Source organism: Synchiropus splendidus, chromosome 6 (assembly GCF_027744825.2).
Source record: "Synchiropus splendidus isolate RoL2022-P1 chromosome 6, RoL_Sspl_1.0, whole genome shotgun sequence".
Lineage (NCBI taxonomy): Eukaryota > Metazoa > Chordata > Actinopteri > Syngnathiformes > Callionymidae > Synchiropus > Synchiropus splendidus.
Window position 1 is genome coordinate 6,984,890 of NC_071339.1, and position 16,174 is coordinate 7,001,063.

Sequence of the window (16,174 nt, forward strand, 5' to 3'; positions counted from 1 at the left end):
GTAGATCTTTTCTTATGTTTTTTTTTTTTGTGAGGCACTCAGAATTGTGTTTATTTTCCAGATTGAAGGATGTCCATTCACAAGTGGATGGTCAAAATTATTATGTTATGTTATTTCCTCAGGCATCAATGTTGTTTGCTTTGTTGTGGTCCACTTTTCTACATTATGTTTTAGTCTATTTTTGTTGTTCACTCAGAAATGGTCTCAACTTCAAGAAGGTGAATCCATGCATTAAGCCCTTTCAAACAAACAAAGGTTTCCGTTAAAACAACGGAAATATAACATTGTGACATGTTTGTATAGACGCTCCAAAGCCGTGTTTATGACGCCTTAATACCAGAATAGCAGCATTAAGCTTCCAGGTAGTCTCTCCGACTAAAACAGACGGACTGTTCCACGGCGTGTTCGATAAAAGGGCCAAAGGAACACGATGAGCTGAGTGCAGATACGTCTTTCAGAGAGCGGTGCTGTTCTGAGTGCACAATTTCACAAACACAGGAAGTGTGATAAAGCTGGGGACGTGATTGAAAATAGCGCAACAGAAATAGTGTTTTAAGAGTGTATGGGGGGCCTCTCTGTTTATGTGGAGAGAATAAATCTGACCTCAAAAATGTCGAAGATTCTATAAATTAAATCATTTTTCACTGTTCATTCCACGTTTGTCTTCTGGCTCCGTCTGCGCTCCACCTTCATCACGTTCCTCTACAATGCAGTGACCACCCAGCTTGCTCTACGGAGAGCTGTAAACATTCATCCCCACGTCCTGATTCCAGACGCTAACTTGCGCAGAGTCATGCATTTATGCCACTTCTTTAGGGTCCGACTCTTTCACTTTACACCCCATTTTTCAAATTAATGAGGCCTTATATACGCACACACAGACACACACTCACGCTTTGTCATGAACACTCATTCATTACTGGCTGGAGGATGTGAACGTGGCTCTCCTGAGGTTACGTCTCTCTTTAAATATTGATACTTTGATTCCCTCCATATTAGCAAATGGCTGTTGATCACAGGCACTGAAAGAGTGTGTTGATGCCACAGAACTTTAATGAGGCAAGTGGTGATGCATTTTTAATAACCCCACTCATTCGGTCTTTATAAATGGTTTCACCTGCCTGTCATCGCCACACAACTCTCCCAGTGTGTCCTTTCCAAGCACTGTAGAGCCTGATCATTCTTGCAGAAGTGATGTCACAATGTGAGAATATTTCTGAGATGAAGCAGCTGAGAAGACACCATGAGATGTTTAACCATCCTGCATCATTCTCGATATCCTTCATCATGTTTTCTCCCTTCATGTTGGAATCTTTTGTTTTATCTGTCCGGATATTTGTCACCGATATCAGTGCTTTAAGTGAGGTGAGAAAATTGGACTCAGAAACATCGAGTGTTACTGGATTTGTCCAGCTGAAAATTGCTTTTGATAAGGTTGAAGTGTCATTTAATAATGAAAAACCCAATAAAAGTCATGAAAAGGTAAAAAAAAAAAAAAACCCATGTGACACTGCGTACTGTATGGATGGATGCACGCCGCGGTCAGTCATCATGATGAAACACACAGCCACTTGAGGGTCTTCAAATAGCAATCTACACAACATCAAACATGGATCGAAAGGAGCGCCATCCTGTCTTACCTAACCCCATCCTCTTGACTTCTTTTACGTGATGCTGCGCTTGACAGACTTCATATATTACGTGAAAATAGGTTGGTTTTTAAAAGTCACAAAATGCCGCAGGAGGGGAAGCGTACAATTCAAATGAACCGCTGATGTTGTGGGCTGGTTTCTATGACATTAGACGCCTAAGTCTACAGAACTTGACCACAGTAAATATGGGACAGTTGGAATGTGATGTTTAAACAACCCAAAAAAAAACAAAAAACAATACAGCTGAGTTATGCAGTAATGCGACCATCAAAACTACTGTCTGCTTCTTGCTTTAGTGATGGAAATTCATGTGAAAAACTGTCCATATTTTTGTTACGGATAACTTTAAATGGGTCAGTAGCCAGGGTGCTTTGGGAGGTTGAAGATATGAAGATGTGTTGTGCATTGCTAGTTGGGATCATCCTGTACATTATGGCACTGCCATCCCGACTATTTCTTCAATTGATTTCATCATATGAGCGATTAAACTGACCGTCTTTTTATAAAGCAGTGACATGATTCATGACTAACATTCTATATATCTCGCACTTGAACTACGCATTTTAATAGTTAAATCTTAATATCTGCTGGCAAACAATATCATTTTGCATTTTGAAGGTTTGTGTCAAACAGTAGACATGTGTTGTGTTTGTGTCCTCAAGGTGCAGGCAGGGATTCAGATAAACTTCCTCTTGTGGATGAAGTGGAAATTTTCATTAACGTGTCAGAGGGAAGAGTCGGCTGCAGCAGCCTGACTCTGGCTGATAAAGACAGTGAGCAAACATGGAAAGAGAAACTTGTACATGCAGAGGAACCATCCACACACACCTACTGTCGTTCTCACGCGCTCTCAGCTTGGCACCAGGTCCAGGCAGCAACATTAAAAAGCCATCAAGCTGTCATTAGCGGATCCATCGGCCGCCCGGTGGAAGACCTCAGGCCCTCAAGAGACCGCGGCTCAAGTCTCTCTCACAGATTAACAGCGGCTTGTTTTCTGCCACGCAGGGAAACCTTTTCCGACGAAGACCCCGGAGCTAGATTTCACTTTGATGGCACGATACTCAAGTTATGTAGAATAAACAATTCAAAAAAAGAACATCGGTGCAGGTGGTAATGAGCGGATCCTGAATAAATCATGTCAGAGCATGATACTTGCAAGTGGAATTCTAGGATAATGTGCTGTTGTTTTGAGCCAAAGCCCAGTGAATATATTAAATATGGTTTGTTTCTACACAGGAAATGCCTTCAGGTTCTTTTTTTTTATAATGTCCTCACAGCTCCACACTGTGCAGCTATACATTGATTTTTTTTTCTTCTTTTCTTTGTTTCTTCCATATACTGGTTTGCTTTATTGTGAATCCCATTTAAGATCAATGCTCATCCCCAAGCGCTCTCATATCCAGCATGTAATAAAACAGTTTTATAAATTCCTGTATCTGTTTTTCCTGAACAGCTCGTATTGGATTTGTTCCTGGGTTTGTTTTATCGTGCTTGTGGGCTTGCTAGGGCTATGGAGTGTTCAGGCCGGTGTGCTCATGAGCGGCTTATCCATGACTTCTCTGCACCACTGCCGTGACGGGTCGCTATTTTGGTCTGTTTTGTGGCAGTGGATTTAATATTTTTGGAACTGAATAAAAAGGTTCATTCATGCTGACATGAATTCTACTGCTACTCTAGATAATACGACAGGGCCTGACACGTCGGTCTGTGGCTTGTTTTCCATTCCAGCAAGTTCAATATCAAGAGGAGGGATCAAGGTGCTGATGAATGTTTCATTACGCCGCAAAACTTCATCTCCCATATCCACATGAAAGGGATGGATGTCTCTTCCGTTTGTGGATCTCTGTAACTTATCCACAAAAGAGGTGCAGGTTTTTGTTCCAACCAATCACGAGAACACTTTTTCACTCAGCTGTCTGAAGACTGTCATCAGTTGTTTGACTGTCACCTGATAGGTGTTTGGTTGGAACGAAAACCGACCGCCAACCCGGGCCTAAGAAGACTGGTTTGAGACACCTGCAATAAAATGTGTGGTTCCCTTCACTGACTCTGATCACATGGTAGTGACAGAATGCTTCGGCCTCCCGTGAGGATCCCGCCTGATATGGGGTCTAAACTCAGCACCGCTTTACTTGGCAGCACCTCAGACAGTGCTAATGGAAGTGAGGCAGAACCACAGTGATCGGTGACCGTGGGAAAGGGCCATAAGTGGGTGATCAATTCTCCTGTTAACACAGCCAGCTGATCATTAGGTTGCACATGAATGAAACAATGCCCCACCGACATGCAATTTCAATGCAGTCACTCAAGAGGCTTGTTAGTGATTCCTTTCACGCAAATTTATCAACTGAAAACTCTGCTAATGAACGACTTATTTCATCATCAGAGATGTTCACTCATCTTCTTAATGTTGATGTTTAATAGTCTTGTATTCATGTATTATGTGCAGTAAATTGAAAAGAGAAGTTACAGTTGTTGATATATGTATATATATGTGCATCAGTGTGATCAGACGACCAGGAATTGGTGCACTCATCCGTACTCATCGCTAGGCCTAGTACCGCTGCGCTGCACTCCTGTTCCTGAGCACCATTTTCCTGTAGCTCCTGGCCGCACACCTCAGTGTTCTGGGAGTTTGAGAAGTTGAACTATGTTGTCTGCCCAGACAGCAATCAGACCCGTTACTGCATTTATCATGTTTGTGTGGAGTCGCGTTGTTCACGTAGTTTCCGGCACCTGGCGCCAAGTCGCCTGAGGCAAGAAGCTCACCACGCGCTGAGAGTTTCCTTGGACAAAGTGCAGGTCTCCAGCCAGGATCAAGTCGCCAGACTTGCAATAATATGTCGTGTAAGAAGTGATAATGTGAGAGTTCCATCCACGCATCTTTTTTCTTCCACTTGTGAGGGGAAGCATTTGAAGTGAAGAGATCTGGACGTCCCTTACTCTGAGCCTCTCACAGGTCAACTAGCAGACATAATCTCTCAAATGTGTCCTGGCTCCTCTGACTACCGAGGAGCAGTGGTTCAACTTTGAGCCTCGCCAAGATGGCAGAGCTTCGAGTCTCATCTCCAAGAAAGGATCTTGCCATCTTTCACCGATAACTAATTTAGCTGTTTGTGTCTGTGATCTTGTTCTTTCGGGTCACTACCAAAAGCTTGTGGCTGCTTTTGAGAGAAAGCAACCAAGTTAATGTTGAGCTTTGCCTCTTGGCTCAGCTCTGTCTTAACAATGACACACAGTCTGAAGACGCTGCCTTGAACCGTATGTTGCTCTCAACCCGATGGCATCTCATCTCGACTCCCTTCCAAAGAGAACTGATCTCACAAGATACAGATTCATCTGTGGGGGTTGTGATTCATAGAGTGAATTAAAGGCTTAGTTGAGATCAATCCACCAAGGAACATGTTTGGCTGAGATAAAAAATTCAATTGTAAAGTGAATTTACATGGATGTAATGAGAACACATCCATGTAGGAGTATGTATAGAACTCTTTCCCAGCCTGTCGCTTTCCTGATCCTATAGATACAGAATTCATGTCTCCTTCAGCATTCAGTATTCATGATGCCGCTGTATGATGTGCGGTCGGCATCCTCCATCTGCTGCTCCATCTGCTGTGATGCTGTTGTGATAAAGGAAACGCAGAGCCAGAAGTGAAATAGGACACATGCATATTCTTTCTATTATTTAATCATGAAGGACTTGTTCATGCACACGCTCCTTACTTACTGCTGTTTGCATGTTCTTGCAGGACAGCGCAACAATGCAGTTCTGCGCCAACAAACTGGACAAGAAGGATTTCTTTGGCAAGTCGGACCCTTTCATGGTTTTCTACAGGAGCAATGAGGACGGAACGTAAGTGCGAGCTGCTAATGCAGGGATTCTGCCACAAGTAAACCAGGGGTGTCAGCTGAAACAAGCAGCACCTGACTGAGAATCTGACTGTTGAAGCTGCAGCCACTGCGGCCCTTGGGGACTGGTTTGGACAACCCTCATGTAAACTATCGTGGTGCTCCACCTCGGACGCCATGCCTTCAGAAAAATCATCTCTTTTGTAAAGATGGAATCACATGTGATAAAACTTATTAAAACAAAGTAGAAACATTAAAACAAGTGGAAAATGCTGTGCATCATGGACATGATTATGATGTTTTTAAAGGAAAAATCCCAAAAGAAACATCATTATAACTAAATCTGTTGCTCGTGGAATTGGAGTCGTACATCCGGTCAGACATATGAAGAGATGGACCGGGTGAGGACTGCTGCAGATAGGAGAGAGATTTACTTCTCATGATCAGCAGGGCCACGCAGAGTCTAGAGATCTCAGTCACTGTCAGAAACTCACATTTGTATAAGCTGTGCGTTGCATATGAACAGCAGAAAACATTTCTGGCCAATTCACGTATGAAAACAGAGGATGTACACAGCAGCCTCTGTTACAAAGGCAACAGGTTGCTGCAGTATGTAAGTGTTATTCAAAGGCCACCAGGGGCCATTTCTTTAACAAGTCCCCAGAGAGTCTGAAACAAGCTACCACTCTGATGTTCCGAATGTCATGATCCAGTAGTGAGACTATGTGTTTCATTATAGGTGTTTTCAGTCATGGCCGAGTCTAGGTGTGGATGGATGGATCAGGTGGAGACGACTGTCTGCTGTGATCTGTAGCAGAAGAGTGGCAGCTAGAGTGAAAGGGAAGCTGTATAGGACAGCAGTTTTGAGGCAGTCACACTGACACAAAGACAAGAAGCGGAGTTAGAAGTGTTAGATGCTCAGGTTTTCTCCGGGATGGACAAGGAAGCACTAAATTAAAGCAATATATCAGAGGCACAGCTGCTGTGGAGAAGTTTCTAGACAGTGGGAGGCTTTGTACACTTTGAAGGGAGAGACACAGAGAGGGGGAGACAACCAATGAGCTTAGCAAGGTCATTAAGAGGATGTATATACACTGGTAAGAAGCAGGCTGACCATTTGTCCTTCATGCCAAGAATATTCTCAAGAGGATGGAACTGTGACTGTTGCCGCGTCTCCTCCTCACTGCAAAACATACACATACACACATACACAATGTGTAGTACAATGCAGTTCAGATTTGGGAAATCACTTTTGTGTACTTAATTGAACCCAACTCTATGCCCTAAGTGTATTTTACTGCAGTATTTAGATACAGCCCACACCATGCTCCTTTGCTTACGTGCATGCAAACCCTCTTTATGTGTCCCCTGTAATAAAGGTATATAGATTGAACTGACGTGACATAATATCAATTTGTGTTTCAATGTGAATTCATATTATAAATGGTGTTGTAATACCGAGGTTGGTGTCAGTCTCAAGACCACAAATCCAAGGACCTGTCCTTCCTGTCCATTCATCCAGTCCTCTTGGTCTCCTCTGCTCAATGTCCTGACTCTGTCTCCGGTTAGGCTTCTCAAATAGTGGGGTGGGGCCCCCTGGGGGGCTGTGGAGCGATGCCAAGGGGGGCGTATGTGGCAGGCAAATTGTTGCACTTTAAGTCTTTTCAGTTACAGACATTTTGGTGTTTTTTTGCCAGTCCTATTTGTGACATCTAACTGTTCAACTTCGCGGAAATATTTGGAAATGGAGGACGATGATAAATATTTTATTTTAGCCCTGATTAAGAAAATTCAACCACCTACTATGACACCACTAAAGCAAATAAGGAAATGAGCCAATTATTTTAAAATGCATGGAAATAACATCATCTGCATTTTTCACGGATATGAAAACCATCTTTTGAGGCTGGGCCGCACGTCTCCTCTCCCTCTGAGGGCTGTTAACTGTCTCAAGAGGCTCTGCAGTTGTGGCAGCGTCAGCTCTATCAAGCCAGAGACGCCTTAACAAGGGCCTCATTGCTCTTCTGCTCACTATTCTCAGTACTTTCTTTTTTTTTATCACAAATAACAGGGTACAAAATGGGTCCCCGAAGACAAGCTGGAAGGATCCGCGGTTAGAGCCAGAGGGCGGCTCAAATTAGCAGAGTCTGTGGCTCAAGGACTTATAGAGATTTAACAGCTTAGAGGGACATAGTGGAGCACAAGTAATCTAGAGCTCTGGAATCAGGAATAAATAAGTGATAAAGTGATACAACTCATTGGTGTCAGAGCATATATCTGAGGCAATAATTTAGACTGAGATCTGTGACTCTAACAGAGCAATTTACATGTCAATTTCCACTTGCTGGTAAAAGGATGGTGTCTAAAATAACCATCTACAGGCTTGCAGTGCAGGATATTCTCCCCTTTGAATCGCCAGCCCCACTCCTTGTTTTAATATTTATGGCCTCTCTTAGATGTGTGCTAAACAGTTATTACACAATTTCCTCCCTCGGCTGCCTTCATCCTAATGTCGCTCTCTCTGCTGTAGGTTTACAATCTGCCATAAAACAGAGGTGGTGAAGAACACATTGAACCCAGTGTGGCAGTCTTTCACCATCCCCGTACGAGCACTCTGCAACGGCGACTACGACAGGTAGGACTGAGGCTTTTACATTCCTTTTGATCCATACTGATGCGCTCATCCCCTCATCCCGCCACGCATCGCACGTTCCCAGTCAGGAACAATGAGCCTTCACGCTGAGCGATGTTGGCCCCACTGCCCTCTCCTGACACCGTCGATCAATGCCCGCCACTTGTCATGCCACACCTATGACTGACAAACAGCAAACTGATGAGCGACATTTCAACACCCCCGGCGTCCACTACTTAAATGCACAGAAATCCATCACAGTGGTCACCAAGCTGGATTGTTAAACCCGGTATTTTTCCTCGCAGCCTTTCATTGGGCCGCTGTGAGCCCGGAATATCTTTCTCCTTTGGCATTTCCATTTTTCAACCCTGCCTTTGAGACGCAGTTATCCACACAACATGATGAAATCTGTCACTTTTGTAAGGTTTCAGCAGTGATCTGTTTCACTCTTGAATTGAATGACAATGATGGTTAGAGAAACCCAGACTCCTTTAGAGCTCATTAGAAACAGATGTCATGGAGCAACAATTCAGTTTTATGTGGCATTATTTTTTAAATTATTTGAAAATACCTGTTATTAATTTCCTGCTGGCTTAATGTACTGCAGTAGCTTGAAATGTCAAAATGCCAAAAATGTGCATATATATGTATATATATATATATATATACTAACTGTGGAATAAAGTTTAGTTTACGTTTACTTCATAAAGTAAAGTAGAACACTGACTGATGTCGTATGGGTCAGAGATCCTTTTGTTCAGCTGTCAGTGTGAGTTTTTGCAGATATTTGCTGTGTTTTGTGCATTTTTGTGGGTATTCCTCTCCCTAACCGGCTCACAAAGACACAAGCAATGCTGCTCTGCCATTTACACACCATAACTGTCTGCAAACTCTGACAGGAGAGCAAACTGTTTTTGGTAAGTCATTTAAAACCACATGCTATTCAAAAATATAATGACACATTTCAGTTTTGCACTGTGGTCCGTGAACTTATAACAGTGCCCTCTTCTGGTCTGAAGTGCTTTCACCTATTTTATCGCTTCCGTACACAGTGTTCTGCCTTACCGGTGAAAAACAAACAACCGATTGGCATTTGGTCGTAATAACTCGACACCTTTTAAACCCATAGATGCTCTGTATTAAACTGCCATCGCAATAGCTGAAATAATAACCGGATTCTCTTCCCAGTTGGTCCATAATTAATGCTGACATCTGGTGTCAGAGGGGATATAAATTCCTTTTTATCCTCCAGCTTATTATCAGCCCCTCTTCAATTTAAAATAAGTGACAGCAGGAAACAAGTTGAATCATTAACAAGCCGAGGAAGTATAAAAAAAAAAGCAGTCTGTGTTTGCGCTCACCGTGGAATCTCTCACTCTGTCTTGTCTGAATACATCCCTCAGATCGCCTTCATCTTGCATGAGATCATCACACGTATTAAAGTGTTTTATCACAGTTGCTGAAATTATAAACATTTCATTTGGTGCTGTCAAAATTCTTTTCGCTTTTTATCATGAAATTTGAGGATAATGAGGAATGAAAAGTGACAAGCCACACGGTGCGAAACTGGCACTTGATATCCCCATTCAACAAGTAATACACAAAATAAACTTTGTTTAAAGCACAACAAACTCACCAAGGTGCTTTCTTTTTTTTTTAAATCGGAAGCGGCTATGTAATTATTCTCATGCTTTGGTGCTGGCTAAATTACCGCCGTGTGCTCTGGAGTCTTTTAATAAATGTAATTATTCTTAACTTTGGCGGAGTAAAGCCCACGTGAAAGTGCTTCTATGGCGACCAAACACTCTTGGGAAGGAAATTAGGTTGAAGCCTCCTCTGTTGAAAGCGCGTGTGTGTGTGTGTGTGTGCCAATGATACGCTGCAGACAGCAAAACTATTTATATACAGTGCAGAACTGCTCATCAACGACTGCCAGCTCCATTCAGAGCCAGTGTGGTGAACACACAAAAGCTTTGTTCCTTCAGAGCAGCAATGGCAAAGTGATTCACACAAGGGTCCAAATCTTAAACTCAGTCCAAGACACTCACTGTCTGACAGGCTCTGATCAGAACACCTGTAACAGGAAGTAAGATGGCAAACAGACAGTTGTTGAGACTCGTCGCATCCGTTGACACAACTTTCCATTGACAGCTGAATTTCACATACCATTAGCAACATTACATCATGAAGTATATTGCAGACCAGAATAGGTTTCACTTTCATTTCTCCAGGGACTGAATATGTCATGTGTACCCCACTCTTGGGAATTTCATCTCTGTCGCTTCATTCATGTTGCACTGATTCTATCCCTTGTTCATTCCCAAGTTCATTTTAAGTGATGGATTATAGAACTTTGTTGTCATGTCCTCCATTTCTATATGTTTTTATTTTGACTTTCTGTGGTCAGAGTTCCTGGTGTTTTGTGACGTATTTTCTCCATTTCCTCCCAAGGTTGACTTCCTATTTCTCTGTTTCCACCTTTCTTGTGCACCACTTGCAGTGGGATGTTCCACCCTCTTCTCTTGTCTAGCTGTTGGTCGGCTGTAGCTTCCTGGTCTGACTCGTTGCCTTCGTCCTTCCACTATTGATAATGATTTTTTTTTTTTTTTATGAATTTCATTTTGAGCCTAAACTTATTGCATGCTCTCATAGGCCACATAAAATGTGTCGGAATTTGTTTCTAAAACCAAAATCTAATTAAAAAAAAAGACTGTATGAAGAATGCATTGTCTCAGTGATTTGTTTGTTTTGTCATTGTACATTTGAATGCTTTTTTTCACTTATCAACTTCCCTTTGACTTTGGTGGCAATCTTTTGTTGCAGAACGGGTGTGTAAAAAAGTGACCTTTTACTTTTCTGTTGAGGTGAGCAGTATGGAACAGTGAGCCCCCAAGGCTTGCCAGCTGTAATCCCTCTGTCTGTCTTCTTCGTCTTATCGGTTCTTAGAGTATAGGTGGCAGCACAAGTGTAAAGGCTCACACTCCCCTTGCCCTGGAAACCCCAAATCCCTTGCTAGATGCCAACTCACCTGACTCTACTTTGAGCTGCCCTGGAATGGCAGAGCTTTGCACTCTTTGTGTCGACAATATTTCGATGATATGTCGACAAATCGGTGCAGCAGGGCCAGTGTTGCGATCACTCTACCGCACTGTTGTGTGTAAAAGAGAGATGAGCCGAAAGGTAAACCAAAATAGGTTTTGTCCGACCTTCACCTATGGTCATGAGCTTTGTGTCATGACGCAAAGAACGAGATCTCTGACACAAGCAAGTGAAATGACTTGCTTGTAGTTGAACTGGTGGCAGGCGTCTCTTTTAGAGATTGCGTGAGGAGTTTGTTCACTCGGGAGAGACTTGGAGTAGAGCTGCTGCTTCTCCTTGTTGACAGGAGTCAGTTGAAGATGTCTCCTGGAGTTGTTTAACTCATCTGGGAGATGGCCGTGGTGGCCGAGGTGTCAACGGAGGACTGGGTACAGGGATTATATCTCTTCACTGCTTCTCAGGATCCCCCAGCCAGAGCTGGTGGATGTTGCCAGGGAGAAAGACATTTGAAACTGCCTGTTGAAGCAGCTGGCCCGCGACGCTAGAAGACCAAGTCTAAAGAAAAACATCACATCTGAAACCTCATTTATCAGAATTCCTCTCACAATAGAAAATCTCGAACAGCATGCAGGAGCCACATTTGAATAGAAGCGTGCTTGTTAGGGGACAACAGTTGGAGATTCTTGATTGGCTGGAAGCGCCTGGGGCGAGATGCACCGCTTTATATTTCTTGTGACATTTAAAAACCTAACAAACACCCAGGCTGGCATGAAGGATTGTTACCTATGGTGTTCAGAATTTCACTGGTAATAAGTTCACACTGCACAAAAGCCACTGTATCAAGAGTGACGGCAGGATGATACACTTGAATAAGTCCTGCTTTGTATATGGAAATGCTGTTTAATACAGAAGCTGCAGCGCACTTTGTGTAAGAATGATGTGAATGGAAGAAGAAGAGAATGTGAAATGGAATGGTACTTATGGCACAGAAAAGAAGTAGCACCATATGCAAGATCAGAATGTTCTTCAAGTGCGTTTTTTTTTTTTCATTAAATATTCATCACAATAGATCTGAATGCTTGTGAGTGATGGTTTAAAATGTAAGTATTTACATCCGAAAGCACAATTTTCTGTACATGCTGGAGGCACTTTTCCTTGACTATTTCAGGGTTAATTCTGGACGGTGTGGTGAAGACAGAGCCGACGCTCACTTGTGTGGTCACAAGCTGCAGTTAGTGCCTGAGGGAAATTGAATTGCTGAAATGAGCTGGCATGTCCAAATGATCTTAAGTCTCCACCCCTTCTGGTCAGCCCTAAGATAGGAAAAAAGTCTATGGAAGTCTATGGCAGATCGAAGTTATTTCCCGGTCCACTTTCCCGGGCCTCATGCCCTATGAATCAAATGTCACATGTATGAGGTCACAGCAGAACCCAACTGCTCCAGCACTAAGGCAGATGCTAAAGGTACTCAACTATCAAAGGTAGAAGATAGCAAGCAAGATAGCATTAACTGACACGGTTAAACACTCACCGAGAGCTCTCACTCGACTGAGTGAGTGAGTGCCAGTGAAAAAGCACTGCATTAGAGTCTATCTTTCAAATTCACCGACGTCATATGTGAGATCTATGGCATATTTCAAGTTGGATCAGAAAATGACTTTCAGAGCGTGACTTGGTTTATGACTTTGTCACAGCCAAACTGCACAGAAGCGCACATTCAGAGCTGGACACGCACCGGGCACCTCTTCACTTCTGGAGAGACGTCACTCACTCGGCAACCCCTCCCACATGCAGCGGCCACACACATAGAGGAACAGCCACCTGCAGCAGACACTCTACATTCACTCCTACAAAAGACTATTTTAAGGCTTGGAACGCATTATTTCTTTTTCCATTCAGATTCAGATTTCGAACAAAATGCTTCTCGAATGGTCATGTGGAACGGATTGTGGTCAAGAACCAAGGTACCACTGTACTTAGATTTATTTGTTGTTCCTCATTAATCCAATCTCATGTGCTAATATAGTTGCTCAGCACCAAAATACGTCTTTAAATATTTTCAGTTATTTCAGTTATATCAAGTTAAATGTTGCCCAAAACAATCACAACACCAATGAATGGTGAATGACACTGTGAACTTTATGAGGACTTGCATATTAAGGTAGGTTGGAACAGAACATAACCAGTGGCATCTTGCCAGGGTCTGCATTGTTTTTATTAATAAACAGGTTGTTTACTTTCCATTAAATGCTCAGGTGATTGATATTTCATCAGCCATTTTTATCAAATGTAGCATTTTGAGTGAGTTAGCTATTTTGCATTTGAGGAAAGTGCTGCTAAAGATGTGTTTAAATGCTGCCTGATCTTCAGTTTGAGAACGTTCAATGAGGATGTACTCGTGGAAGATTAGGTCTGGAGTGGATATTGTTCGGAGAGTTCTCAAGGACTCCCTGCAATCAGAGCATCCTGGTCTTTTGATGCAGCTGGAGAGATTCTATAAAGTCATCAGGTTCGTCTGATGAATGTTTTTTTTTTTTTTTATAAAACTGGAGCATCATGCCGACAATTACGCTGAGTGCTTGTTGTATCACGACAGAGTGTCATATGCTCTGGAATCCTCTTCTGTGTCTGTTGGTTCATACGGAACAAACCAGCGCGGGAGAACGTCCGGGGCCAGGTAGAATGGAGCAAGTCTTTTTCATCTCCCAATCCCTGGGTGACAGCTCTGAGCCTTTATTTTATTTTCCTGTCTGGGTCTCTGTCAGTGGAAGTGCAGACATGTTGGTGAGATCAATGTGACTCAGCCATGAAAGTGTAGAGAAAGTTTTGCAGTTTCAATCTGCTGAGACTTGCTCTCAGGTGAAGTCGCCTCAAATGTCATACTCCTGACTTCAGACTGTGAATTACTCCCCTTGTTTTTTTCCTTTTAACTGCAGTGGATTTGAACCTTTGTTGATTAAATTTGAATCCTAAACACTGTAAATCCAGTCTGTGGCTTTCCATAACCTTTTCTTCCGTCTCATTTTTTTTCCTTTTTGCGGCTGTGCTGAATACTCAGTTTTTGTTTTGACAAATTGCTGAAGGAGTCTTTTTTTGTGAATGTCAGACAGTGGGTGTATCATAATGACAGGATTCTGGAAGTTTAGTGCACACGCCTGAAGTAACTTAGTTGGCAAAAAAATCTTCTTTAAGAAACCAAAAAAACATTTCTTAAAGTAGCCAGAGGGTGGGAGTTAATTAGGAGAGGTGAGGAGAAAAAAATATGATTCAACATGTCAATAAATGTGATAGTGTGACACCATAAATAGAGCCTCCTTAGCTACTCCTTTTCTTCTTGTTCTATTTCTTCTTTCTGCTTTTCCCATCAGTGGTTGCCTCATTAAATCCAATACTATGTCACTTCAAGGCGTCACAGATTGTCTTTTTTGACACAGACTTTCACATCCACTGCCGGTGCTTAAGTCAACCTTTTATGTTGTATGTAGACACATAGGTGTTTCAGTGCAGTCAAGAGGTCCAAACGGAGGGGCACGACCTTGATGTTACATGGTATATCTGGCACCATTCGTGGCTATTTGCTTTGAACTCTTGGTCATCTCAGGTGCTCTGTACATATGCCAAGCATATTCCGAGCAAAACCAGGACCCCACCATGGCTTAACCTTAATCCTGACCTGCGTCTCTGCTGCCCGACGACTGCGTCAGTCTGGGACACAAAAGTGCACTTGCAAATAGTTGCTATTTGATGTCTTGTGAGTCAGAATCTGTTGTTTATCTTTTCGGTGGCATTGTTTTTAGTGGCTTTAGCTCGAAAACAGCTAGAGAAGAATAAATGAGTGGAAGAATCTTGATGGGAGTCAATCGAATGTGTATATTGTGTGTGTGACTTTCTCATACTGTGTATCTGAAACCAGGGGTCTGTTTTCACACTTTTTTTACTCCAAAACTTTGACATAAACACGCTCTCAAATGCTACTCAGATTGTAGTTACAAGTGTGTAACGTAGTGACATTCCCTGTTGCAATTTTGCAACAGGCAACCATAGGGTTAAAACATCCACCTCGACTAGAACCAGTCTTGATGATGCCATGCAGTGGCTACGCAAATTCACCCTGAGCAGTGTGTGTGTGTAACGAAATAAACACATCTGCTCAACTTTTGACAGTGTAAATTGGGGGCTGGCAGACCTAGAAATGAGAGCATGGAGGTGGCATGTCCAACCGTGAGCAAGCTCAGGACGTGCCGAGCCACTTTGCTTGGACTGCTGCCACCCTACCTTAGCCATGCAGATCATACAGGAATAGTCTATGCACTATGGTGTTTCTCAAAGCTGTGGCTCAAAACCAGTTTTGTTTATTAAGCCTACATCTTCAAAACTCTGATGCTCTTTTATGCATGTGTTTTCTCCACTAGAACAATCAAAGTGGAGGTGTATGACTGGGACAGAGACGGCAGGTGAGTGTGGATTAAAACCTACTAACACGAATTCAAAGAGAAAGAGTCAAAATGTGCTTCAGGAGATGCATGATTTGATAAACGTCATTTTCATGCATGAATTCTCCAGTCGCCGCTCCTCCACCAGGGCGTCAACACTTTCTTCCTCATGCTGTGCTGCCACTGCTGAACCTCCAGGTTTATACATATAGAAATAATAAATGTCCTTGTGTTTCTTTAATTATTCTCACAGCCATGACTTTATTGGAGACTTTACAACAAGCTACAGAGAACTTGCTCGAGGGCAAAGTCAGTTCAATGTGTACGAGGTGAGTAGCGCCAGCATCGTACTGCTAATGCTTTCAAATATGCAATAAATCATTACAGCTATTTACATGTTACGGTTGCGTGTAAAAATCTTTGAGATTGAATTATTATTTTCAGGGATCAAGGCTACATCTTTTTTTTTTTTTCATCAGCGCAGAACAGCTGTGAACCAAAGAGAAATGTCTCACTTGTCATGCTTCGCTGGTTTAGTGGCCTTAAGACGATGGACAAATACCTGTCTG

The 16,174-nt window shown here is 42.6% G+C and overlaps 1 protein-coding gene across 2 annotated transcripts in view; it reads left to right on the forward strand.

The window, feature by feature from the left end:
- Positions 1-16,174, forward strand: part of cpne5b (copine Vb) — a 95,328-nt gene that overhangs the window by 63,204 nt on the left and 15,950 nt on the right. For both annotated transcript variants that reach the window (XM_053867946.1, XM_053867948.1), the window contains 4 exons: positions 5,402-5,505; positions 8,032-8,136; positions 15,585-15,626; positions 15,859-15,934. In XM_053867946.1, coding sequence (XP_053723921.1) covers positions 5,402-5,505; positions 8,032-8,136; positions 15,585-15,626; positions 15,859-15,934 — 327 coding nt within the window. The remainder of the gene's footprint in view (positions 1-5,401; positions 5,506-8,031; positions 8,137-15,584; positions 15,627-15,858; positions 15,935-16,174) is intronic.